The following is a 27394-nucleotide window of genomic DNA, read 5'->3' as shown; positions in this document are numbered from 1 at the left end:
CCCTTACCTTAGAAAAATGAACCGCGGAGTTCAGGAGCACGATACCATCGAGTTATCAGGCACTCTACAAACACAAAGGTTGATGGAATTTGGGAAAACAATGGCGTGCTTTTGGTTGCTCGCTCGAGGTAGTGATGTCATTTTGACTTCTTTTTTTCATAAAAAATTTCACCTATTAAACGTTGTCTGTTTAGTTGAAATGATAACGTTGTCCTTATGACATTAAAAAGGTTTTAATAGAGTTAAGACGGCAGTAAACGGGTGTAAGAAAATGTATTCGGTAAAAAAAAAGAATATATATATTTTTTTTTAAAAAATGAAAAAATAAATGATTGGTTGATAATTATCATTTTCTGTAATTTTATGACTGGATCTGTAAATACAAAAAAGGGTGGGGTTTCGCAGGAATTTTAAAGGGGTGCTCGAAGTTCGACTCCGTTAACGACCAAACGGGCCACCCAGCTTTTCCCCCAAGCACAAACACAAACACAAACACAAGCGTCTTTACTTTATTACCACTCACTCTCTCCTTCTCTGCCCCCCTCTTTCTCTCGCGCTGTTTAATTTGTACTCCATTGTTGACACCGCAGCAGGCAGGCAGGCAGGCAGGCAGGCAGGCAGGCAGAGATCTGATCAGTTGAATCTCGCACGTGCAATCAAAATTCTCTCAAAACAACAACATGGTGGATCCGGCCACCACGCCACTAGGCAAAATGCTACTGGACGAGATCACTCCCGTCGTCATGGTCCTCTGTACACCTCTCGTTGAAGAATCTTGCGGGAAAAATGGCATCTCATTGCTCCAGATGCTCTCTCCTTTCTGCAACTTCAGCAACATCGACGGTCGGTTTTCATTCTTCTCTATCTCTGTATTCGTATCTAAATTCAGTGGAATTTAGTGTTTTTGGATCTTTGAATTTATTGTGCAGTGCCTGTGCGGACAGCGAGTGATCAGCCTTACAGGTTACACAAGTTTAAGTTACGCCTGGTTTACGAGTCTGATATTCGGCATCCAAATTTAGAGGTATTATTGTGACTACTTGGTTAATGCTTCATTTGTCAGCTTAGAAGATGTAAACGAAATTCCTTACTTGTTAGAGATAATTTTAACAATATACTTGAGTTGTAGACAAGGAGCTGTGGATATAATTAGGAGATAGGTAATGCAGGAAGAAGGGAATAATTAAGATATACTTTAGCAACATTATACTGAATAACCTATTTATACATAGTTTGCCCATTGTAGTTTCTCGACACTCCATCTGCTCCGCAATGATATTTTGATTTTGTATGAAATAAACAACTACTGGAGAAAACTGGTCATTTAAGTTTATCCTTTAGCATGTTTGAATTCATCAAGTTTTTGGTGTATATAATTGTTGTGCTTCTTGCTTCCCACTTTTTCATTTCTACTCACTCGGTGATTTAAAAGCCACAACACCTGAAAAGTATATCTTTAGTTTGATATGGATGTTGAATATTGTGCGCATGGAAATTAAATTTAACCCCTGTCTCGTTAGAGTTTTTGATTTGATAACATGTTTCTTTGGTAAGTAGGTAGCAAAGGAGCAGCTGAAGCAGGTTATTACAAGAACTGGGGAGAAAGAACTTTCAGAATTGGGTTCAGACCCACCTGAAATTAGTGATGTAGTTGGTCGTAAGTAATATTCTCATCATTCCTTTCCATTATTGAACTTAAATATGTTTGGGGAAGCTTGACTTTGTAATCAATTTGTTGACTTTTTATCTCAGGCTCTGAATCTGAAATTCTGCCGTCGTGGTTTCAACTTTTTAATAAAGAGCTCATGCATACAGTGTCCTTTTCAGAGCATGAAGCTTTTGACCATCCTGTTGCTTGTGAGCATTTGAAATTTGTTGTGAAGTTCTCTCTCTGCTTTTTCATATTCTAGTATTATGCTCAACAGTTCTGATCCATTTTATTTTTTTTGCCTGGGATGTCAGCAGTTCAAAATGTTAATATTTTGTTCTTTGCATAATATTTGGATCGTATCTTAGACACTGCTATACAAATTGCTGTGCAGGTCTTTTAGTTGTTTCTTCAGAAGATGAGCAGCCCATCAACAGATTTATTGATCTTTTCAACACTAACAAGTTGCCTTCTCTACTTAACGATGGTGCGATGGACCCAAAGATTTTGAAGCATTATTTGTTGGTGCATGATAATCAAGATGGACCTTCAGAGAAGTATAGTTGTCTTTCCTGTTATCCAGTTGTTGTGCATTGTGCGTATATATAAGGAATTTGCATATTAGTTTTCCAAGCCTCAAGCTTTCTTTTATCTATTCCATCCCATTGTTATATATTTGCCTTTTGATAATATGGTAAAAAATTGTGAATTTGAGGTAATTTCTTATTGAGAGTAACAAGTGTCTGAAATCATTGTCACAATCTTTTGAGTTTCGTTTCTCTGTTTCCAGGGCATCTAAAATCTTAACAGAAATGAGAAGTACATTTGGCCCAAACGACTGTCAATTACTTTGCATTAATTCTTCTGAAGATGGCCGCATAGAGCGTCAAGATAATCCTTGGGCTTCTCATGTAAGTTATTCTTGTAAGGACCAGATCTTTTTTTTCTTTAGCTGGCCTTCAGTTTGTACTGATTGTTCAAATTATATCGAAGTTAGAGAGGCTAAGGCTATGGTTTCGTTCCTTTTTCTCTCTCTTTTTTTTTTTTTGGGCAGAAATCTGATGCTTCACCTAGTAAGCATCTTGGCTCTTTCCTTAACAATGATGATTTTAGCGAGGTATTTTTTTTTTTTTTACACTATGTTTCTATAGTGTTCTTATATTGTATTCATGAATAATGATTTGAATTGTTTCCATGGTGGAGATTTTTATCAATATGTTTGCTTTGTGCCATTTGGAAACAGATAAAAGATGTCATGCAAGAATTAGCATCTAAACACATAATTCCTTACATGGAGCAGAAGATACGTGTGCTCAATCAACAGGTTCTTTTCTCTAACATTTTGTTATTTTGGCTCTTATGTGAGGAGAGTCCTGTCCTTTTGAACATATTATTTTTCTCATTTGTTTTCATTTCTGTCCTTTTCAATTTATGTTAATTTTGTTGTAATAGGTTTCTGCTACAAGGAAAGGTTTCCGAAACCAACTTAAAAACTTATGGTGGAGAAAAGGGAAAGAAGAGACATCGGATTCCCCCAATGGTCCTATGTATGGTTTAGAGACATGTTTATATGTTACATTATGCATCATGCTTCCCTTTTTTTGGCCTTCTAATTAGTTTTATTATTCACGGTTGAAGGTATACATTCAGCTCAATTGAATCTCAGATTAGAATTTTGGGTGACTATGCCTTCATGTTACGAGATTACGAACTTGCATTATCAAACTATCGCCTAATTTCTACAGATTACAAACTTGATAAAGCCTGGAAACGTTATGCTGGCGTGCAGGTAGTTTCCATTCTTGTCATTATGATTGTCTTCTCTTGTGGTGCTAATAGCCAGTTTTTAGAGTACACATAGAAAAAGGAAACTTAGTCATCTCATTTATTTTGCCTGGAAACAAAATAATAAATCTTAGTGTTCTAAATTACAAATTAGTTTGTACCAGCTATAAGATTTTGTTTTGGTTAGGTGTGCTGGCATGCTTAGATGGCTTATGTCGTTTCTATAAGAAATTATTATTTTCTTAATCTGCCAATGTGTCTAAAGTTCTTTTATTTGCTCTGTTTTGTTGCTTGTGAGAATTAATTTGCTCTTTGAATAATTTCCTGTTGGAAGATCTATAATCTTTCTCCTATTTTCTTGCAGGAAATGATGGGGCTTGCTTACTTTATGTTGGATCAATCAAGAAAGGAGGCTGAGTATTGCATGGAAAATGCATTTACTACATATGCAGTATGTATAGTTCTTTCTTGATGTATCTCTCTCTTTCTCCTTCTCCATCTATTATGTGGTAGCTATTTGATACTCCAATTAAGCATCGTCGCCCTATCTTTGTGGGGAACTTAAACAGAAAAAATATTTATATGCCCTTGATTCAAAAGTTCATTTGCCCACTTCAATCTTCTTACATATTTGCATCCCGAATAAAATTAATTGTTTGGTATCTTTATTTTGGAAAATGCTACAGACTGAGGTTTTGCATACTTTTCTGAATATCTTCATCCCCTTATTGACAGCTTACTTTTGTTAGCATTCAATATAACTCTTGACAGTTTTAGAGATTTCTTTCATATTTATATCTGCTCTCGAGGTGGTTTTTCTTATTAAAAAGAAAAAAGAAAAAAAGTGAAAGGACTCTTAGCACATTGGCTTTTAAGTTTTAATGGAAGAAGGTCTACATTGGTGCGATTGAAAGAATAAGGATGATATCATCTCTTAGAGCAGGGTGAATGTGAGGAGTAAATAGAAATCCAAAGATTTTGATAGAAATCCAAAGAAATCCAAAATGTTTTTTGGATTTGTAGCCCCACCAATCCTTGTATATATTTCTTATAGTTATATATATAATGTTTTGTTTCTTAGCCCAAAAAAAAAAAAAATTGAAATCCAAAGATTAGTTTGAAAATTAACTTGATATAGTTGGTCCTTGGAAAATGGAGCAAATATTTTAATATTTACCCACAGGTAATATTCTCTGACATTGATTTAAAATTCATGCAGAAAATTGGGTCATCTGGTCAGCAAAATGCCACTCGGTGTGGTCTTTGGTGGGTAGAGATGTTGAAGGCAAGACATCAATATAAAGATGCTGCCACTGTTTACTTCCGCATTTGTGGCGAGGTAATGCTCCATTAATAAAATGAGACTGGCTAACTTTAAAAATATTTGCAACTTACAATTTTTTCTTTGGTTAGGAGCCTTTACATTCAGCTGTTATGCTTGAGCAAGCATCTTATTGTTATTTGTTGTCAAAGCCCCCAATGTTACACAAGTATGGATTTCATCTTGTTCTTTCTGGCGATCGTTATAAAAAATGTGATCAGGTACCTTCACAATTTTCTCAAAATATACTCTTCAAGTTTTTAGATGCATCTTTTAAAACTTTCCTGCAATGTCCTCTCAGATTAATCATGCAATTCGTACATATAGAAGTGCCGTTTCAGTTTATAAAGGAACTACATGGAGCCACATCAAAGATCATGTTCATTTCCATATTGGACAGTAAGCTTTCCATTCAATGAATTTAGATTTTGCATGACTGACAAGTTGAGAACTTACATTAATGGGAGATATATAATTAGAACTCATTTAACATAGGTGGTACGCTGTTCTTGGGATGCATGATATTGCCGTTGCACACATGTTAGAAGTCCTGGACTGTAGTCATCAGTCCAAGACAACGCAAGAGCTGTTCCTTAGAGACTTCCTTCAAGTTGTGCAGGTGACTATTAGTTGTAGTTCTTGCCTTTATGCTTGACAGTTATATCCGCGAAGGTTAATGTGGGGTTCTTAAGCTCACTTACTTTAACATCTATGTTCATTCTGCCTGGTTCCTTTGGTTTGGCATGAATCCAATATATCCAGGCTTTCAATGTTTCTATGCTAAATAGTTTTTTTATGCTCAGAGGTATTGATGTTTTCTCATTTGATCTTAATTCGAACACTAATGGTAATCTCTAGTTTTTGAATGGCTTTACTTTCCTGTATTGTCTAGGATTCTGGTCTTCTGGCATTAGTTTATTTTTTTAATTCCTTCTTCCACCATATCTATTTCTCTTTGAATACTTCTATTACTTAAATACTTACAACATGAATACACAAAAGAATATGTTAGTTTTCTAGTCTAATTGCTCATCGTGTTTCATCTAAATTTTCCCTCTTTTAGTCCTTTGTTATTATCAAAGATTCTGCTTGGAGAATGGCTGGTTTATCAGAATCAGATGCACCATTTAGTCTACCATGGAGCTATTAAGGATAGTTTCTAGACCTCCAAAGTGTAAACTTTTTAGCTTCTTCAATAACGGAAAATAAAGTGTGCAATTCCGGTTTTGATGAATTGTTTCGCTCTCTTTGGCATTTATAGAATCAAATGATCAGCAGTCATGCATAAAAATATTGAGAGGCTTTTCTTAAGTCTTGACTCACTTTCTTTTTTATTCTTACTGCCCTTTTTTCTTGGATAATGTAGAAAACTGGGAAAACCTTTGAGGTAGTGAAACCCCGGTTGCCCATTATCAACATTTCATCACTTAAGGTCATATTTGAAGATCATCGAACTTATGCATCGGCAGAAGCTGTAAGTTGATCTTTATCTCTCTCCTTCTCTCCCTAATTTTGATAATGCCATTTAATTGTTAGCTACATAGGACTGCTAGAAAGTTTGAAGTATTGGCTTTTTGGATTTGACTGATGGCTTATGCCTGATGATGGAAAATTCTTTGGAAATGTTTTTAATACGTTTGATGATGGCTAGGTGGTGAGAAAGGAATAAGATTCAATACTTGATGTTCTTTTGAATGAATCAGAAGTGATAATTATCTCTATAAACCTTTTGCTAAACTGGCTCGTAATTGTATTGGTTTACTGCTTTTCAGCTAAGAAATAGCTAAAACAAAGTGGATTGTTTTCTATTCTTAAAATCAGTAGAGTTGCAAATAATGTGAGCGAGCATCGCAAAATATAAGAGCAGCCTTGAACTAGTGATCAGTGAAGCATAATGTTTTCTTGATTCTGTTTTCCATAGTAAAGATTACTTTCTTTTTTAAGCTTGGAAACTAAATAAGTAGATGTAACTATAAATATCGCTGATGCTTGTGGCTATGATTGGTCTAATAATATTGATCAGTCCTTACAAATGTTTCTGGATAAGGTTCTTATTGGTTCACTGACTGCTTGAAAGTGGTTTTGATGATTTTTAGTTTATGGTATTATTGTTTTTAAAATGTTTCAGGCTAATGTTAGAGAAAGTTTGTGGAGGTCGTTAGAAGAGGACATGATTCCGTCATTGTCTACTGCCAGGAGTAATTGGCTGGAGCTGCAATCGAAGCTTATCACGAAAAAGTTCGAAGAGTCAAACATTTGTGTGGCAGGAGGTATGAAAGTGATGGTATTATGATAGTTGCATAGTTACTCTATGTTTACAACCTTTCCTATTTTAAGCTAATGACGTTCGATTTTAGATTAAAAAATGCATGTTTTCTCCTCTGTAAATAAATTGAGGTTGGGGTTTCTGGACTGATTCATAATTATCACCCTTTCATCATCAGCAGAAAGCAATATATATGTTGTTGCTTGATTATTTTGGCTATGGCCTATGCTATTGTGGAACAAAGTAGGACTGCTAAATTTTGAAATGAAATGAACTTGTATGGTTGGCAATGCTGAAACTGTTATTCAACTATACATATGGCCTTTCATTTAGTCTGCCCACCATAATATCCTTCATTTTTCCTTTAATTACTGATCTAATTCCTGGGTTTAATGAAATTTTTAGTGCTATGTATGTTTGGCCTTCTTCTTTCTCTAAATGCTGCTTATTTCTTTTCCTGACATGAGTGGCACATTTCTTTCTGTGCTTAGTGAACATGAGCACGGCAGTTTCATCTTTGCCACATGAATAATTGAGGGTGTGTAGGGGTTGTTAGTTCAAGTTGTACCATCAAGGATGATATGGCAAGTTAGTATAGAAATGTTCAATCACTCTTGTATTCTTTTTGACATTTTTCTGTGTCTTTGCAGAACCCGTGAAAGTGGATATTGAATTTAAGAACCCTTTGCAAATCCCTATCTCCATCTCAAATATTTCTTTGATATGTGAGCTTTCCACAAGATCTGATGAAATGGAATCTGGTATATTACTTTCAGTTTCTCTTCTTTCCATTTTGAATTTAGCTTTTAGTAATTTTGTTTGCTGAAATTGAGTGATTTATATCTGGATGACAATGCAGATTCAAATAGCTCGACCACTGAGCTTCAGAATGATGAGGAATCGAAATTGTTGACCACCACTGGGTAAGTGTGATGTCTTTTTAGTTTCTTTTTCCTTAATGATTTTCAGGTCAGTTTCTGTATAATGTTGCATAGGCATCTCTTTTCTTCACGTTTGCTACTGTTGAAGTGACTGTTTGCTTGACTATTGTAGGGAGATGAACTCTGATACTTCTTCATTTACTTTGTCAGAGGTTGACATTTCACTTGGAGGCGCTGAAACAATTTTGGTAGGTGTATTGTCACTGGACAGATCAGTTGAATAAATTTGGAAAGATCTACTATCTATGGATTTGGTGCCTGTTAATTAATATATATATAGATATATATATATGTTTTCCCTAAATTTGAGTGCATTTAGTGGCCAGTGATATTTGGCTTGCATGTTGTCAAATTTGTAAATCATGTGCAGAAAGATGTGAGCTTAAGTATATCCTATTTCAGATTTGTGCATAGATGCTTCTGATTTCTGTACTATTCCATGTGAACACGATTTACTAAAATGTAAGCAGATGATAAGTATGTATTATATACACACATGGCTATATTGATGACTGTTGTTACTTTCTTCGATGTCTTACACACACACACATGCACATATATGTATAGAGGGGGGGAGAGATTCTATAATGTGGACATCCTCATTTTAACAAAGTGGGGATGCCTCTAAAACACAGATTCCAATGCACTAACAGAAAAAATTACTATATATAGAGTAATTGTCCTGTAGTGTATTGAAATATATATATATATATATAGATAGATATATCTATATATATACATATCTATATATATACATACATATGTATATATATACACATATTTATCTGCAGTTTCTTACATTTAAGAGCCCTGAAAGTTGTGATCTCTCTCTATTTTTCAGGTACAACTGATGGTAACTCCCAAGGTTGAAGGCATTTTAAAAATTGTTGGTGTTAGATGGAGATTATCAGGTTCTTTGGTTGGTGTATATAACTTTGAGTCTAATCTTGTGAAGAAGAAAATTGCAAAGGGAAGAAGGAAAGTGAAATCTTCTCCCAGTAATGACCTGAAGTTTATAGTTATTAAGGTATACTCTCCTGGTCTGCCCTCTCTTACCTTTTCTGGAATTCACTTTGTTGAATGAGTTTCATCATTATGTTTTTTTAATGAATTTTTCTCATTTGTAGAGTCTACCAAAGCTTGAAGGCTTAATTCATCCTCTACCTGAAAGAGCATATGCAGGAGATTTGCGGCATCTTGTTCTGGAGTTGAGGAACCAATCAGATTTTTCTGTGAAGGTACATTTTTAGCCATGTTAGTGTTCTACTAAAAAATAACAGGAATTTCTGCATTTTGTCAATCACCAATCAGGACCCCTCAATTTCAAATTAAGGATCTATCTTGATTCAGAACATTACCTTAAACTTCACTAAAATTGAAAAGGAACTACTCATTAGTATTTAATTTTCTGTGATGCCTTTTAAGGAAGATACCTTGCCTTTTGTGGAAGCTACCTTGAGGGCAAATCCATTTTCACCTTGCTGTATGACTCTGTTATTGTTTGGTGCTATTGCAAAAACTATTGCTATTATTGCATTTATGTATTAAATGGCAATTCCTAAATGTCACTTCTGAAGCAGGGTCTAGCTTTTGCTATCTTCGTGCATGTTCTATGGTATGAATGTCTGGATATATAAATTCATCTGGTTTTTAACATGGCGTAAGATATGTTAGCAGAATCTGAAGATGAAGGTCAGTCATCCAAGATTCCTTAGCATTGGGAATCGGGATGATATGACAAAGGAATTTCCTGCTTGCTTACAGAAAATGACAAATGCTGAACAAAGTGTTGCTGGTGGTAACTTCAATAAAATGCCTCAGGCTGTATTTTCATTTCCAGAGGTCGGTGTGAAAGTTCTTCCTGTGCATTTTCTATTGATTCATATGAATTTGGCATCTTTCCATTTTTCTTTTCTTATGCCTTCCATTCATCTCTTACTTTAGGGTATATCAATACAAGGTGAAACACCTTTGTTGTGGCCTCTGTGGTATCGGGCTGCTGTTCCTGGAAAGATTTCATTGTCCATAACAATATATTACGAGATGGGGGATGTATCAAGTGTCATAAAATACCGTTTGCTCCGCATGCATTATAATTTGGAGGTTTGTGCTTGAGTATGGGAGATAAGGATTCTTGTTTTATTTGTTTCCTTTGAATTTTTTCTAGCACTGGTGGTTAGTTTACATAGGGGTGAATCTCTCTGTTTGACAATTACTAAATGTTGGTAAATATTTATTCAAGACAAAATTTGACAACCATGATGTGGAGTTTTTGTGGATCTGTGTTAATATTTATAATTCTTCTTCTTTAGGTTGTTTTGTAGATTATTCCATTTATTTTCTTAGTCTTCTGCAAACTGTGATTCTAGCATCGATGATTTTTGTAATTATTATTAATGAAACATTTCACCGCTTAAGTGAGCACTTATCTTAATGCTTATTGATTACGGGCATGGGCAGTGATAATGTATCATATTCATCTTCTAACAGGTTTTACCATCATTGAATGTCTCATTCCAAATTAGTCCATGGTCATCAAGATTGCAGCAGTACCTTGTGCGCATGGATGTTGTGAACCAGACTAGCTCAGAGAATTTCCAGATTCATCAGTTATCATCGGTTGGGCACCAGTGGGAAATTTCATTGCTTCAACCTTTTGATTCCATCTTTCCTTCAGAATCTTTATTTGCTGGTCAAGCACTGTCATGTTTTTTCATGCTTAAGGTTAATATTTTATTCTATCTGCTTAAAAAATGAAGTAAGGCATTTGTTTGCCCTCATTAAGATTTGAAGGTCTTCTGCTGTGGTTATTACAAACAATGTGGTTATGTTATTATTGGCCTGATTCTTAGCATCGCAGACTTCATATATCAAGGTGTCAACTGCCTTAAATCCTAATCTGAGCATGACCTGAACCTGAGCTTATCCTAATCTGAGCATGACCTGAACCTGAGCTTTTCTAGTTTAGGTTGTTAATCTGACATTTGTATTGACCGAGGTTGAGTATCTATTTCGTAAACTCAACCGCAGCCTCAGTTTAGTCTATTCTGTAACTCTGTGGCATTGATATTCATTAAACGTATGGTTTTGGAGAAAAGATATTTCTTCAATTTTGGCATGAGTTATTGTCTCATGGAGGAATGGATAGCTTATTGTCTCAATTCTTCTTTGAACACTTGCCATTAAACATCAGAATGGACATTTTCATACAACTAACCTAAACCCACACTGAACCAAGTTCAGTGGATTGAGGCTAGGCTGTGCTTGGGAAGGTTTTGCCTAGATGTGTAATGCCTTAGGTGAGTGTAGTTTGACCTATAATTTGGTCCAACCTGCTTGGGTTGCTTTCCAAACTTATGTTATGTGATCAATTTAGGTCCAGACGTGTGACTTTAAGCCTCATCTTTTTAAATTGGTCATTTTTTTCAATCATTGTTGTGCATGTATTAGCTTCTTGGAAGCATACTTATGATCGCAAGTTGCCTTTATCTCTTCTAATATTATTGAATCTTCTTTTATCTTATTGTTTGTCCTTGTCAGTTTCATCAATCTTCTTCTGAACTTTTTGCAATTAAATTACTCTTTGGTTTCAGAATCGTGGGGAATCATCGACTTCTTCAGATGACACCTCATCTCCTTCCTGCCTCCTTGGTAGTGATGTGAGTCTTCAGGGCACTGCTGACACACTGTTTGATATCTCTGGCTCACCTTTGGCTGATTTCCATGCACATGAAAGGTTACTACAGAGTGTGTCACAGGTTTGTAATTTTCTTTCAACCTAATGTTTTCTACTTCACTGTGATTCTGTATTCTGTAATATTATTTCATGGTTGCTGGCTTGCTGCTCATGCCTTATCCATTTACAACATCCTTTTTTACAACTATTCTCTGTAGATGTCATTTTCTATTGGTAAATTGAGAATGATATAGTATATCCATTTATAATATTGTAGGATAATTATTGATGTACACTTCTCTTTGTTGTTTATCGTACTTTTAATTTTTGATTTTTGTAATATACTTAATTTTTATCGGCATCTTTATGCTTGAAGAGATCCAATGATATATTATTATATATTATTTGATATCAACATAATTCTTCTCCCACCAATTAAACATGGAGAAACATCAAGTTGCCATAACATAATTTGTCATTTTCTCAAAAAACTTGACTGTATTTTACACGTATATGAAAAAGGCTAATGAGCAATGCCAAAGCTCTGCAGCTACTTGGAAGAAGAGCATGTTACTTTTAATTCTTTGTGCAGTATTTCTGCCTTGTTGATCATATTTGCTCTCTGTTTTTTTCGTGGATCAGGATGACACAAATACAGTTGACTTCATATTCATTTCTCAGCCATCAGAGAGTGACAGTGATTCAGGGATTTCTGATCCACAACATCTATTTTCTCATCACACATGTCATTGCAGGTAACTGATACAAAAGTCCATTGTGATTGCGAAACTGAAGCTAATACCAAATATTGTTTTCTTAATCCTTTTTCTTTTCCTTTCCCTCTTTTTTTTTTTCTTATAGTATATTGGGCAAAACTCCAATTACATGGCTAGTGGACGGACCTCGGACATTGCATCATAACTTCAATGCTTCTTTCTGTGAAGTTAATTTAAAGATGACTATATACAACTCATCAGATGCAGCTATGTTTGTGCGTGTTAATACCTTTGATTCCCCCAGTAGTAGTGGCCAAACAAGTGAAGCAACTTCGCCTCGATCTGCTGTTCCTTCTGGAAACCAAGCTGGGTGGCACGATGTGCCTGTATTAACCGACATCAAAGTTACATCTCAACTTCCTCTAAATCAAGTTAAAAGGTCATCATTGCTTGAAAGTGTCTCCCCATTCATTTGGTCTGGGTCAAGTGCTAGCAGAGTCCTCCTTCAGCCTATGTCAACAACTGATATTGCTATGAAAGTTTGCTTATTTTCTCCTGGTACGTATGATCTATCGAACTATGCTTTGAATTGGAAGCTTTTGACTATTAGTGGTCAAGGAAATGAAGGAGAAACCAGACAGTCTTCAGGGAGTTGCCCTGGGTATCCCTATTTTCTTACTGTGCTACAGGCTTCTTGATTTATTTTTGCTTCCTTCCCCCACACTCAGCTATATGCTGTCTCAGATATAGTAAAGTTTTGTAACTCTAGTTTGTAAATTATTGTGTTTCGTTGTAAATTTTATTTTTCTTTTTACATCAAAAGAAACTGTGGAAAAGCATAGTGGAGGCAGGAGACAAGGATTAAATTCTTTTTAGCAGTAGTGAATTTACCACCCCTAATGTAATTGAACTCATTTTTGTTGTTCAATCTTCTTTTCTATACCCCTTTGACTAATAAGGTAATATTGAGCTACCAGAACCTTAACGTTTTTTGACATAAGGCAATATTCGCAGCTCGTCCTCTTTCTCCCCATTTTGTGGTATTTGTCGCAAGTTTTTCTTCTGTTTTCGTTATGACTACAAAGTAAGTTATGCAATTAGATTTTGATGGTTATTGTAAAATGTATATGAAATGGCTAGCAGTTAAATATCGTGTGATGAAAGCTACTCCCTTACGTGTGATTTTTGACAAATTTGCAAAAGAAGAATCCGTGAAAAGATTGAATAAAATAAAAGCTGATGATAGAATTTCGTAACGGCATAATTAGATTTTAAGATGAGTTTATAAACTAAAACATAAATTTTTAAATTTTGATGATGGCTTTCTTGAATAAATGAATTTAATGAATATTTTGGTGAGTTCATCAAATAGCCTCGCTCTTAATATTTTAGTAGTTAGTTATTTGTAATTTTTTGAATTCTAATTACATGCTAATGAGAAAGGTGAGCTAAAAAAATAACTATCATTATTTTTTCTTTAATAATAGAAATTCAACATTTGGAGTTTCTTTAAACACATAAGTTTTAATTTCTTCTTCTGATCACATGACATATTTATTTATTTTTTATATATTTTACACGCATGAGGTATGATAAATATTAGTAAACGTTGTCTTTCCTAGAGGTTCAAATTTTACTGTTTACAATTTTAATACTAATAAACTTAACAACAACAAAACAGAATAACTAAATATAAAATATTAGAGGAAACTAAATAAGTATGGCAAATATGGGAACGCTCCGTGATGGTGGTTCGAGAGTTTATTGGAGTCAACCTCAAAATCGACGTTAGAGATTTGATTTTAGCGTTTGATTTCATAAGTAATGTGTACAAAGTTATAGATATGTATAATAAGTTATTATTCTTAATTTGGTTTTTATGTGCATTTATTCTAGTTGGTAATTTATTTGTGAGAAAAAGACATCAACATTCCCAAAATTTAGAAAAACCAAAACTCTCTTTTGACCATAAAACCCTTTAACTCTATTAACTCTATTAACCCAAATAAATTCACTCCAATGTTTTATAATAAATAGAAATATAATATTAAAATAAATGTAATAATATATACATTTTAAAATAATTTTAGTATTTAAAAATATTTTAATAAATTACAATCTATTAGACATATTTTATTATACTAAAATAAATTTTATAATAAATAGAAACATTATAATAAAATAACTTTCTCAAACTTTAAATTATTTTGAATATTATGTAAAATAATAATTCTAACATTATTAGTACATCAAGTTTTTTTTTATTGTAAAATGTATTTGACTCAAATTTTTATTTAAAATATCTACAATAAATACAAGTACATTAGTAAAGTAAATATGATAATTTACATATTTAAAATTAAATTATTAAATTATTTTAATATTGTTAGTGTACTAGACAGATTACATTATTTATATTATATTTTTAATTAAAAATTTCACAATCAATTTTTAATTACTATATTCAAAGGGTATTATGATTAAAAGGGGTCTTACTGTTCCTATTTTAAGACTTGGAGTCTACGTGACTATTATCCCAAACTTTGGGGGTGTACATATTCTTTTTCCTTTATCTTTTTATTTTTTTTTTATTTTAATAAATGTTAGCTATTTACAGTGTTGTTATAATCTTTTACCCTCACTTTGTACCGGTTGGCCTAGCGTTCAACTAAAAAAATGTGAGAAATTGCTATTGCCATGACTAATTCTCTGTGTTCTTTCATGATTTTGTGTACAAATCTGGTGTTGCATTGTTTCAATGGTTTTGTTTGTGTTCGTTTTCTCACAGAATTTAATTCTAGAGTCGAGTCGCTAAATAGAGAATCCATCTTTAGCCACTGAGGATTCATTATTTTTCAAAATGAAAATTCAACTTGTAAATTATTATGTTAAATGCAGCTTAAATATATGTACTTCCACATTGTATGCATTTTTTAATAATAATAATAAAATTTGTCCAACTAAATAGGGAATGTCATGGATGATCGTGTTGTCATTGCTCCAACTTTTACTTGCTTGTAATTAATTTGTTATCAAAATAACGCATATTTAAAGATATTATGATTAAGCAAACTACTACTTGTTAACAAATTTTAAGAGTAGATTTTTAAGTGTGATTCTAATTTTTATATATTGACGGTGCATTCACTAAATAGAAATCGAAATGGGTTGGAATTGGAATAGATAGAAATTAGAATGGGATAAAATATGAATGAGAAATCAAAATTAAAATAAGTTGTTTACTTGAACTATAAGAATCGAAATCAGAATGAGTTGAATTGTTATTAATGTGTTTACTTTGTCTTAGAATAAAAATCAGAATGAGTTAGATTATTATAAATTACTAAAAAAAATCTTAATTAACTATTGTCATAATTGTTATTTTGTATTTTAATTATTGTGATCATTTATTCAGAAATTATTATTATTAACTATTATTATTAATAATATATTAATATATTAATTAATTATAAAAAATTTCTTATCAATTAGTAGTTAGTAGTAGTAGTAATAATACTAATAATAATAATATAAAAAAAATTGTGAGCAGTGGCATTAACATCAACAATGACAAACCACTCGGCTCAGCCCGAGTGGCCAGGGCTGCTGCCCTCCAACTTGGAGGGCAGCAGTTCGAACCCCCACAAAAGTATTGTGGGGGTATTTCTTTTTTCAATTAATTTGAGTAAAGGTAGTCTTTTCATTTACTCATGAGTGAGGAGTAGACATCCCTAGAATATTTGTGAGGGTTAAAATCTGGGTAGAACTCCATTAGCATTGATGTAAGTTGGTCTCAGTACTATTTGTAAATATCCGTTATAGTCTCATGTAATATGAGTTGTAATCTGAGCAATAATCTCATGTAATCAAAAAAAAAAAAAACATCAACAATGACATTGTTGGCATCATTAAGATCAGCGGCATTATCATCGGCAACGGCTACTGCTGCTACTGCTGTTCTGTTCCTATTGTTCGACGACAACCATAATAGACGGCGTGAATTTTGGCAGCGATGGTTTGACAAAGACAAATTTTGGCTCTGTTTTTTTTTTTTTAATTGAATGAGGTATTTCTCATAATTTTTAGATATTTATAGGGCAAAATAGAGAATCAAGGAATGAGAAACTAATTCCTACCATTTGAGAGTCAATTTTCCACTCTTTATTTCTAAATTGAGGTGAGCCCAACGATTTCGATTCTTTTTCTCATATTATTTTATGAAGTAAATATCGTTAGATTGAATTTCAAATATCATCGAAGTTTGTAAAAACATTTAACAAATTGAATTGGTTTATAAGATGATTTTTACAGTGAGATAAGTGGACTAACAATAAACTTCATATTAAAGATTCTAAACTTAAACTTAAATCCAACTGTGTTGCTGGTTGCCGGTTGCCATCCCACGTATGATGACGTAACATCACATTACATTTAAAAAAAAAAAAATCATATTTTACCTGCGTACTTGTCAAACATGTACCTCCCTCGGTTCCTCCTATGGAAAAGAAACAGGCGAAAATCATTTTGCCAGTTGCCGCCCCATAAAAGGAAACTGCAGAGACACAACACCCCGAAATCCAAATCAATACGACCAAGTCTCTCTTCTTTACTCATTAGCCTTTTCTGAACTTTCCTGTTTCTTTGTAAATTTTCCCACGCGCTTTCCCTACACATTAAAAGAAGAAGAAGAAGAAGAAGAAGAAGAAACAGAACATTCCATTTCCATTTCCTTTTTTACCCCTCCCGTACTCGCCACGTATATATACATTTATACACACACCAACTCACCTTCTTCGATGTTTCTTGTTTTCCATTTTACACGCCACGTCGTCTCCCCCCTCCCATTTTGACTTCCCTCCATTTATTGAAAAAAAATAAAAAAACTCGTTTAAGTGTTAGTTGAACTGAGTCGCCCCGTTTGACCTTTCCTCGCCCCCTCTACCAAAATCACCCTCATCGCCTTCAAAAGCCGTCCGCTCCATCAGCCTCATTCTTTCTATCATTCTTTCTAAAACTGCTAATCTTCTTCTTCTTCTTCTTCTTCTGCATTTCGAGATTATTTCCGTATTGGTGAATTATTTATTTATTAGAATATAATTATTCTCTGATATTCGCCCCAAAAAACAAAAAACAAAAATGAACGACCTATTCTCCGGATCCTTCTCTCGCTTCCGCAGCGAGCAAGCTTCTCCCGATCACCCGCACCACCACACGACGATCCAGATGACGGAGAACCCGAACTCCACCGGCGGAGTCAACCTCGACAAGTTCTTCGACGACGTCGAATCGGTCAAGGACGAGCTCAAGGAGCTCGAAAGGCTACACAACAGCCTCCAGACGTCTCATGAGAAGAGCAAGACCTTACACAACGCGAAAGCCGTGAAAGACCTGCGCTCCCGAATGGACGCTGACGTCAGCGCCGCGTTGAAGAATGCCAAGTTGATCAAGATCCGCCTGGAGGCGCTGGACCGGTCCAACGCCGCGAATCGGAGCCTCCCCGGCTGCGGACCGGGATCTTCCTCGGACCGGACCAGGACCTCCGTGGTCAACGGGCTGAGGAAGAAGCTGAAGGACTCGATGGAGAGTTTTAACGAGTTGAGGCAGAGGATTTCGTCCGAGTATAGGGACACCGTTCAGAGGAGGTACTATACGGTCACCGGAGAGAATCCCGACGAGAAGACTTTAGATCGCTTGATTTCTACTGGTGAGTGGCGATAGACTGATGAATTTGCATATTACCTTGAATTCGAGGGTTATTTTGGGAAATATCTAAGTTATTGTGAAGCAATTTTCATTTGATTTATAATGTGTTTTATCTTCAAGATTGATGCATGCAAAATCAGTGAAAATTGCTTCTGTAATTGTCTATCTTATTATCTTGTTTCCTTGGAACAGGTGAAAATGCTTTTCAGACAAGCACTTAATTAGTATTAGACACTCATTGATTCAAAAGCACTTGAAATGTTTTCTGATGAAGAACTTGTAGATATTTTCAAAAAAGATTAACACATAACAACAATTAAGTGAAGATACTTTTGTTTTACAAAAAATGTTTGTTGTTCTAGTTTCCAAATGGTTTTACCAAATTAAAAAAAAAAGGGGGAGTTTCATTTAAAATCCTCCTTTATTACTAAAAATTAAAAGTGCACCTAAATTTATTGATATATTTTGAAGAAAAAGGAAATAGAAATGTATATATTTGTAATATCTGTCTTTAACCTCCAGTGTTTCTTGATTCTGTTTTTATAAATTTTATTCAAATATTAAGATTTTTTTTTTGTCACTGTAATGTGATACAAGAGAAAAACATTAGGCAACTTTAGGGTATTTGAGATTGATATTTGTAACTTTGTTAAATATGCAGGAGAGAGTGAAACATTCTTGCAGAAAGCAATTCAGGAGCAAGGAAGGGGAAGAATTTTGGACACCATAAATGAGATACAAGAGAGGCATGATGCCGTGAAAGTGCTGGAGAAAAATCTTCAGGAATTGCACCAAGTTTTCCTAGACATGGCGGTATTGGTCCAGGCCCAAGGCGAACAATTGGACGACATTGAGAGCCAGGTGCAACGAGCTAATTCATATGTCAGAGGCGGGACTGAGAGATTGCAAACAGCCAGGAAGTATCAGCTAAGTACCCGAAAATGGACCTGTATCGCCATCACAATATTGCTAATCATAATCCTGTTTGTGGTGTTGTTCACTGTGAAACCATGGGACAATGGTGGTGGCAATGGTGGTGGTGGTAGTAGTCCGCAGAATCCAACGCCTCAGGCACAAACTCCGCCATCCTAAGCTCAGCCTTAGGATTTCATTATGCCTTATTTTAGCTGGATTTAATTGCTTTTGAACAGTTGAGATTTGATGGGGGTGAGTGAGACAGTTGAGCTTAGTCATATGCGTTTCTATATTCTTTTTTGTACCTAGTATTTTGGTTTTGTTGCATGTATATTATATGTTGGATGCTACTTTTGTGTATTTTTTCATTGTATCTAATATTTTTCCCCTTTTGAATGTCTTGGAATCATTTTTTTTTTTTAAATGGTAATTTACAGTTAAAATTTGCCGACATCTCTTATAATGCAATTCCAATATACGAGTCGGTCACAAAATTAGATAATACATATTACATAGTTACATACAAGATCGATTTGCTACTCGCATGTGTGGAAAAAGGAGTAGTGTTACTTGATTCTTGTTCGTTAAATAATTTGAGTCAGCTTCTATCATTTTTAGGCTTGGACCTGGCAATAGGAAATTTATAATTAATTAAAAAGGGCAAAAAAGAAATAAAAAAAACTGGGTAGGCTGGGAGAAGAAGGCAGCTGAATCTTCTACTGTCTAGATGCATTTGACAGCGCCATGTCATCTGTCCCGTGACGGGGAAATATTTACAGTTCATGATTATTGTAGGATTTCATTCATTTAACAGTAACGCTACACATTTCAAATTTCTTATCCTAAAAAATTATCCCAAATAATGTGTCATTAATTGAGTGGTTGATAATTATTTACAATATCCAAGTGAATTAATTGTATTATCTCACCAACCAATTGATAAATGCCACATCATTTGGGATAACTTTTTAGGATAAAAAATTTGAGATGTGTAACATTATTGTTCATTTAAATAGTCACCTCCTATCTATAGAAAGTGATAACAATAAATACAAGTGACAATTATTATTTGACGGATAATTTTGAGAGCGTTAATTGGTTCAACTAATTAGATCACATGGGATTTACATATGTAAATTCTACGCAAAAAGTTTGCCGTCAATTTATAATAATACGACATTTAAAATGTTAATTATGTTAAAAAAATAATTAATTTAAAAATAAATCACCAAGATTTTTGAAAGTGAATTTACATAATTTTTGTATAGGGATGGCAATGGGGTGGGGAGGCTTATCTCATTCCCCAACCCATTAAAAACGTTGCCTCAATTCCCCACCTCATTCTCCAATAAATTTAGTGAGATGGGGATAGGAAATCCTCACATGGAAAATAATTTTCTCATCCCCGCTTCATTCCTCATTTACTTGTTTTATAATAGGTATAAATATGTGACTTCAATAAATTAAAATTAAAGACTTAAATAAAAATTATTACCATATTGTAAAGTATTTAAGTTATTTTAAAAAATCTCTAAAATTTTGAAGCAACGTCTTAAAAATGGTATGAAAACTAAAAAATAATTGAAGAGAGAAACACCTTAAGAGAGAAAAGAAAATATAATAAAATTTTACCGTTGAATAAGATTTATATTGAAGGATTTTCTTTTAGTTATAACCCATTTATATTAGGTTAAAAATTAAAAAAATATTAACCAACATTGTAATTGATAAAATAAAAATTAAAAAAAATATTTGTATATAATGGGAATTGGGGTGGGGGTGGGGTGGAGAATACAAAACTAAAACCCACTCCATCAAGAATTTGAGGATTATTGTTTACTCATTCCCCACTCCATTTCCCAAAAATTATTTAAATTTTATTTCATTTGGGGTGGAACCCCAAACCCATGGAGTTTGGGGTAGGGAATACAAAACTAAACCCAACTCCATTAAGAATTTAGAGATTATTGTTTACTCATTCCCCAAAAATTATTTAAAATTTACCTCATTTAGAGTAGAGTTCCATGAAACCCCAAACCCATCGAGAATTTTACCATCCCTAATCAAATATCTAAAATTACATTTTAGCTTATCATAATCCTTCTTTTATGTTTTTTTTTTTTTGTATTATTTTATAGTTTTAAATTTTGTTTCAAATATGCATCTCTAAAAACCAACCATAACAGTTATTATTTAAGCAAAAATATCAATACAATATTAGTATAGAACCAAATCAATTGCTAATAGACATTATGGTTTTGGGCCACAACTATATTCGAGAAACAAAACGGCTGAAAAGGTAACTGTTCCTTACTTCTTCATGGCGACAATTCGTTTGATAGGTAAAATTCTATGGCTCTCCACAAAACCCATTAAGCTTATCGTCAAATTTTCCTTTTATTTTTTATTTTTCCACTCATCTCCAAATTATTTTAACTAACCCATACCATAATTTCTTTGCTGAAAACAGATATTGCTGTCAACTTCACAGGTTTGTCACTCGGGCATTTCATCAAACACATAATCTTCTTCTATTCTAAGATACAACTATTACCTCTGCAAATTTCACTTTTTGTTTGCAGATGGCATGTTCAAAGGAATCTATCATGGCAAACAATGCCACGCCTCAGATATAGCAACCGTTCTTAGTCGGGCTTGGAGTTCCGGTGTTGATCGAATCATTGTAAGTTTCTTTGCAATGCCCTTTTGAATTTTTCTTCATGTTGAGTATATAAATCCATAATTCGTTTCTTCAGTGAGAAAGAACATTGTATACGTGGTTAAATGTGAAATTAGTAGTTAGGATTGTTCTTTTTGTACTGTTAAGTCTTAAATTTCATTTTGTTCTGATGATAAATGGAGGATATAATAATTGCAAATAAATGGGAAATTAGATATTTTTGTTAATCCTTGTAGAAAGTGGTTATTTTGATTACAAGTAAGTTTGGATAAGGTTTCTGGTCACAGGTGACTGGTGGGTCGCTTGAGGAATCGAAGGAAGCACTTGCTATTGCAGAAACTGATGGTTTGTTGTGTACTTGGGTTTTGCTGCTGAGGATATGCTTCTGAGTTATGTTTCTGATTGTGGGCTTTTACTTGTTTGAAACATTTTTGTCTGTTGCAGGAAGGCTTTTTTGCACGGTTGGTGTACACCCGACAAGATGCAAGGTTGCTGACTTGTTCTGGTGTAACTTTGTTATGTGTGTGATTCTGTGGTTTACTTGAAGATTTTTGTGGATATTGCTTTCTGGTGTATTTACACAGGAGTTTGAAGAGAGTGGGGATCCAGAAAAGCATTTTCAGGCTTTGTTGTCATTGGCCAAAGAGGGAATCGAGAAAGGGAAGGTAGGATTTATTGTCTTTATGATGTAAAACATTAGATAAGGCTTTACTGCTGTTCGTAAATAATTTGATATTATTTTTTTATGCATGTAGCAGCTATTTTATTAGTAGAATTTTGTCATGCAACCTTGATGAACCATCTATCCTTTGAAGTTTGTTATTTGTCGCTAACATCTTCACTTCTCAATACATGCCTCCGTGATTCTACTATGATGCATTAGTTGTTAGATGATGCTGATATTTTTTTCCATCTTCAATGGTATTGTAATAAGGTTACACTTTCATACTGCTTGTATGTAAGGTGGTAGCAATTGGTGAGTGTGGTTTAGACTATGACAGGCTTCACTTTTGCCCATCAGAAATTCAAAGGAAGTAAGTAATTGTTCAGAGACGTAGTTGCTCATTCCTTTCTCTGCCGAAATAATTCCATGCTTTCGTTTGATGTTTACCATGTAACACCAGGTATTTTGAGAAGCAGTTTGAATTAGCATATGCTACAAAGCTGCCTATGTTCCTGCATATGCGTGAAGCTGCCGCTGATTTCTGTGCAATTGTAGAGCGAAATAAGGACAGGTGAGTTACCAAATGCTGTGGTTTTCAAAACCATTTTTGCTGCCTAAAATTTGTTACTGATTTTATCTTTTCTTTTTTTATTTGAGGCTTTGACTGTGGATATTTGGCTTCCAAGATTAATGCCCAAAAAAAAAAAAGAGAGATTATTATTGCCACTGGATATAATGTGCAGAAGATCTACTTTAGAGGGTAGATCTAACCTTTGATTTGTGCCCCAATTTTGTCTAAATCATTAAGAACTTTTTATTTCTATTAACTTTAGATTCTCTGACTCTTTTTCCCATTTAGAATCTTTTCCTTTTGTTACACAATTTTAGAGGGAACTCCAACATATTTTGCACAATCTATAATGGCTATTTATACCCAGTGGCTTACATGCTGATTTGTGCATGCTTGAAGTAAATCTTTTTCTTTTCATTTTATAGGTTCACTGGTGGGGTTACCCATTCATTTACTGGTAGTGCAGAAGACCGTGAAAAACTTCTTACATTCAACAACATGTATATAGGTGAAATTTCTGCAATTGTTGTTCTCGACGGCTCTTTTACATTTCCTCCCTTTGACTGAATACTGTTATTTGCTCATTTCAACAATATTATATCTAGCAATAAAGGTTGATTGTGTTCACAGTTCATAGAATGTATTTTGAAGCTGTTGCAGATGTAATACCTTATGAAGTCCTTCTATGCCATATGAGGGTTGCTCACATCTTATGTACTTAACAGGTATAAATGGTTGTTCTCTGAAGACGGCTGAGAATCTTGATGTTGTGAGGGGCATACCAATCGAGAGAATGATGATTGAGACGGATTCTCCATATTGTGAAATCAAGAACGCCCATGCTGGAATTAGTTTTGTAAAATCTACATGGCCGTCAAAGAAGAAAGAGAAGTATGATCAGGATTCATTAGTTAAAGGCCGCAATGAACCTTGCTTAGTTCGGTGAGGACAAATGTTTTCTTGTGTCTTATTGTAGTTTACATATAAGATCTTATTTGGTATCTTTTTATATGAATTTTGACAAACGCTATTAGGTTTAGAAAGGATTTTTGTTTTTATTGGTTATTGAGGACTGAAACCTACTACGAATAGTGGAGCAATTCTATAGTCATAAGCAACTAGATAAGGATGGCTTGGAATACACAAGTATTCTTTTGTAATGCATTTATGAATCTCTTTAGTTACACAACTTTACTGATGGGGAAGTTTCAGAATTTGTTAATTGTTTACACCCTTAGTCTTCCTAAAATTGGGAACTAAGACGTGATCTTGACGTATCATGATGCATATATTGTCTTTAATCTTTATGTATCATGATTCTTAACCAGCTCACATTGACACATTTATGTAAAAATATCTTAGTACAAAAGTTGCCTTGTTCTTGGCTTGTAATTTCAAAGCATGTTTCTGAACATGATGACTGGTTTTTAGGCAAGTTCTTGAAGTGGTAGATGGCTGTAAAGGAATCAATGACATAGATCAACTGAGTCGGACCTTGTACCACAACACTTGCAGGTAATGTTTTGACTGTTGGAGTTTATAGTTTTCATACATTGCTCATTCAGGTGATCAGTGATATTAGGCCACTCATAATGAACTGATAAGAAGTTAATATTTAGAGACTGCACTATTCTGTCTGATCATTGATTCCAAATTGCCGATCATATCCACACTTAGCCAAGTAATGTTAGTGTAACCTGAGCATGTTAGTGGCCTGGTGTTTTTCATTCTTATCACCACATATTTTTACCATTTTGTTCAGTTGTTAATCAGTTTGGAAGTTTCGACATGCAGGGTTTTCTTTCCTCAGGACTTGGACTCCGCTGCAGATGCACTACTTGCCGGTCGCCGCAACACTCCTTGAAGGACTTACAAGTTGTGACTCTGCTTGAACAAACTTCCTGACCAAAAATTGTTAAGATGCTCGGTTCCTCGTTACTAGCGAAGAAGGGTTATTCATAGGAAGCCGATATTTAGCTTTGAAGCAGAATTGCTTGGACAACCTGATGAGATTGTAAAAGCATATCATTTGCTCTTTTCTGATCAGAGTTAAACGTAAAATCACATCTGGATGGCATTATAATATTTCCAGGTCAATCAAAATTTTAAATTGTTGAACGTTGCATATCACATTGAAAATCCAACCACTGTATTTCGGCATCGACTCAACTTCTTTGTGAACTGAACAATATGTTTTCTGATGCTACTACCCTTTTCAGAATCATCTCAAGATACAGCCACCTGTTTACGAATGGTAAACGTCTTTGACAAGCTAGCCCCGTAACTCAGCATGAAAATTTATCAGTTCACAATTTAACTTTCCATATTCATAAGGAAGGAAACAACTAAATTTAATCAGCATCCTGTCTAAGATTGATGAATCAGTGCATTCAGTGGAGCATAATATTCTGCACAGGACGGTTCATAATAAATTTGTCATAATACCTGAACTGTTTTAGGAAAAACAATTACATACGCTCAATGGACTGCAACTATAAAACCTCATTCACCCTCACATCGATGTGATAAATCTGTACCATTATAAAAAGTGGTGAAGCATAAAGAAACAGGCTATCATTCAAAATTTACAAGTAGAAGTCAACATTTCCCCATGGACTGCAACTATAAAACCTCATTCACCCTCACATCGATGTGATAAATCTGTACCATTATAAAAAGTAGTGAAGCATAAAGAAACAGGCTATCATTCAAAATTTACAAGTAGAAGTCAACATTTCCCCGCAAAAACTCCATCCATGAGTAGATTAAAACATTTCTTTATGTGCTAATGCTAGAAAGCAATTCGCTGCCGTCAATGCTGTTTTCTGTGTTCGTTTCCTTTGCTGCCAGCGAAACAGGAGGAGCTCTTTCATTTGCCATATTCAATCGCAGGGGCCGCCCTTCGACTTCCTACTTGCATAATTTGTAATAAATAAATATAACTGAAGATTGAAAATTCGCAAAATCAGTCACCAAATCAGAGCCTTACCACTCCGTTCATGGCATCCAAAGCAGATTGTAAATCCTCTGCTGTTTCAAAAGTGACAAAACCAAAGCCTCGAGATCTTCCAGTGTATCTCTCAAAGATAACCTTGGCACTCAATAAACCTGGCTGGCCTTGAAAAGCATCTCTTAAACCCTGAGAAGTCAGACCCCAGCCAAGATTTCCAGCATAGATCTTGTGAGGGCTGTCGACAAAGCCCTGGTAACTGTTCTGTAATTTTGGCCCCATTGCTGCCCTTTCACCTCCTCTTGGCACTTCTGGGAAGTTCACCTTTACAGTTCGGCCACCAATTTGCTGTCAACCAATATTGATAAGAACAAAATGTTACCATTTAAACAGAAAATGATGGAAATTTACTATCTTGGCTAAATAAGCTATAGAATGACAGAATGTGAAGTCCAAAACTACTGTCAAGGAGAAGTGAAATTAAAGGTACTAATAAAGAAATACATCCATCACAATAACAAGATAGCTTTTACATAGAATTTTGCAAAAAATATAGAGTTGGATCTCATCCATGCTACTTTCATCATGTTGCACGATGTGTTAAGACTTAAGAGTAAGGTGTATTCATGTGTTCATAGAATGAATGGAATGCACATCTAAAATAATGTAACTAAGAAAAACCAGGCACCGTCCATTTCCAAAGTGCTGACAGTTGAAGGGTTCAATCAATACAATAGCAATGCAAATACCATCAGCACTTACGGAACCATCAAATAAACGAATTGCTTCTTTAGCTTCTTCCACACTCCCCATAGTAACAAAACCAAACCCTCTGCTTCTGTCCGTAACTCGATCGTAAACAATCTGTGAAAAAACACAATTCATAAACAATCTCAAAACTTTCACATCGAACATACCTTAAAATTCATGAAATTCTCTCATTAAAAACTTTCATAGTGAACATTCCTTAAAATTCATAAAATTATCTCATTAGACGTCATAAAATATGTAGAAACTAAAACAATCCCAGGAGAAAAAAAAAAAAAAAACAAATGAAAGCACAAACCTCAGCTGAAGCCACGGTACCAGCCTCCGCAAAAACCTCAGCTAACGAAGAAGAAGTCATCGAATAAGGCAAATTCCCTACGTAAAGCCTCGCCGCTTCATCAGAGGCAGCCACCTTTGGCTCTTCTTCCTCTTCTACTGCTTCTTCTTCTTCTTCTTCTTGTTCGGTTTCTGGCTCATCTTGGCTATCCTCAGTGACTTGAAAGCCATCAAATGAAGCCGAGAATTGGCGAAAATGAGAAAGAGAGAGGAGTGACAAGTGGAGGGCACTGGGGTTTTGGGCTTTTTCGAGTTTAAGGGGTTTCGGGGACTTGGTTTTAAATAAAGATGGCAAGTGATTCGTGGGGATTTGAGTAATTGCTTGGAGGTTGTAAAGCTTGTTGCAGAGCGAAGACGAAGCAGCCATTGAGACAGTAGAAGCTGCCATTTTGGATTTGGAACTCAGACTCAGAGAAGGGAATTGTCTGAGACCAGATATTCATTGGACCCCCCT

The 27394-nt window shown here is 34.6% G+C and overlaps 4 protein-coding genes across 7 annotated transcripts; 3 read left to right on the top strand and 1 right to left on the bottom strand.

The window, feature by feature from the left end:
- Window positions 1–470: 470 nt before the first annotated feature.
- On the top strand, window positions 471–13350 carry LOC18038007 (trafficking protein particle complex subunit 8). 2 transcript variants are annotated; one of them, XM_006429987.2, is made up of 28 exons: window positions 471–843; window positions 930–1024; window positions 1558–1657; window positions 1753–1857; window positions 2043–2205; window positions 2439–2559; window positions 2703–2765; window positions 2892–2972; window positions 3101–3195; window positions 3287–3437; window positions 3798–3884; window positions 4653–4772; window positions 4847–4975; window positions 5056–5153; window positions 5250–5373; window positions 6121–6228; window positions 6883–7024; window positions 7671–7781; window positions 7880–7943; window positions 8074–8149; window positions 8803–8988; window positions 9089–9199; window positions 9639–9803; window positions 9906–10064; window positions 10452–10685; window positions 11555–11719; window positions 12280–12392; window positions 12499–13350. In XM_006429987.2, the coding sequence occupies exons 1-28, from the start codon at window positions 681–683 to the stop codon at window positions 13049–13051; spliced, it is 3882 nt and encodes a 1293-aa protein (XP_006430050.1). In that variant the 5' UTR covers window positions 471–680; the 3' UTR covers window positions 13052–13350. The 2 variants fall into 2 exon arrangements, with proteins under 2 accessions (XP_006430050.1, XP_024037504.1); XM_024181736.1 differs by lacking the exons at window positions 471–843; window positions 930–1024 and having other exon boundaries at window positions 1609–1661.
- A 3709-nt stretch (window positions 13351–17059) lies between these two features.
- LOC18038768 (syntaxin-121) lies at window positions 17060–19367 on the top strand. Its single transcript, XM_006429986.2, has 2 exons — window positions 17060–18057; window positions 18718–19367. The coding sequence occupies exons 1-2, from the start codon at window positions 17490–17492 to the stop codon at window positions 19146–19148; spliced, it is 999 nt and encodes a 332-aa protein (XP_006430049.1). The 5' UTR covers window positions 17060–17489; the 3' UTR covers window positions 19149–19367.
- Window positions 19368–21209: 1842 nt separating this feature from the next.
- On the top strand, window positions 21210–25011 carry LOC18039743 (putative deoxyribonuclease TATDN1). 2 transcript variants are annotated; one of them, XM_006429985.2, is made up of 12 exons: window positions 21210–21313; window positions 21442–21462; window positions 21554–21654; window positions 21939–21996; window positions 22096–22139; window positions 22236–22316; window positions 22615–22685; window positions 22776–22886; window positions 23312–23394; window positions 23612–23828; window positions 24318–24401; window positions 24681–25011. In XM_006429985.2, exons 1-12 carry the CDS (start codon window positions 21292–21294, stop codon window positions 24748–24750), a joined length of 963 nt encoding a protein of 320 aa, XP_006430048.1. In that variant the 5' UTR covers window positions 21210–21291; the 3' UTR covers window positions 24751–25011. The 2 variants fall into 2 exon arrangements, with proteins under 2 accessions (XP_006430048.1, XP_024037255.1); XM_024181487.1 differs by lacking the exons at window positions 21210–21313; window positions 21442–21462 and having other exon boundaries at window positions 21580–21654; window positions 21925–22139; window positions 24681–24830.
- A 295-nt stretch (window positions 25012–25306) lies between these two features.
- On the bottom strand, window positions 25307–27359 carry LOC18039742 (33 kDa ribonucleoprotein, chloroplastic). Of its 2 annotated transcripts, XM_024181484.1 has the most exons (4): window positions 26903–27359; window positions 26599–26700; window positions 25876–26184; window positions 25307–25796 (listed from the first exon to the last, which is right to left on the bottom strand). In XM_024181484.1, the coding sequence occupies exons 1-4, from the start codon at window positions 27326–27328 to the stop codon at window positions 25665–25667; spliced, it is 969 nt and encodes a 322-aa protein (XP_024037252.1). In that variant the 5' UTR covers window positions 27329–27359; the 3' UTR covers window positions 25307–25664. The 2 variants fall into 2 exon arrangements, with proteins under 2 accessions (XP_024037252.1, XP_024037254.1); XM_024181486.1 differs by lacking the exon at window positions 26599–26700.
- Window positions 27360–27394: the final 35 nt, after the last annotated feature.

Source organism: Citrus clementina, unplaced genomic scaffold, assembly GCF_000493195.1.
Source record: "Citrus clementina cultivar Clemenules unplaced genomic scaffold, Citrus_clementina_v1.0 scaffold_6, whole genome shotgun sequence".
Lineage (NCBI taxonomy): Eukaryota > Viridiplantae > Streptophyta > Magnoliopsida > Sapindales > Rutaceae > Citrus > Citrus x clementina.
The sequence above is the reverse complement of the archived record's forward strand: the minus strand, read 5'-3'. Positions and strand labels throughout refer to the sequence as shown.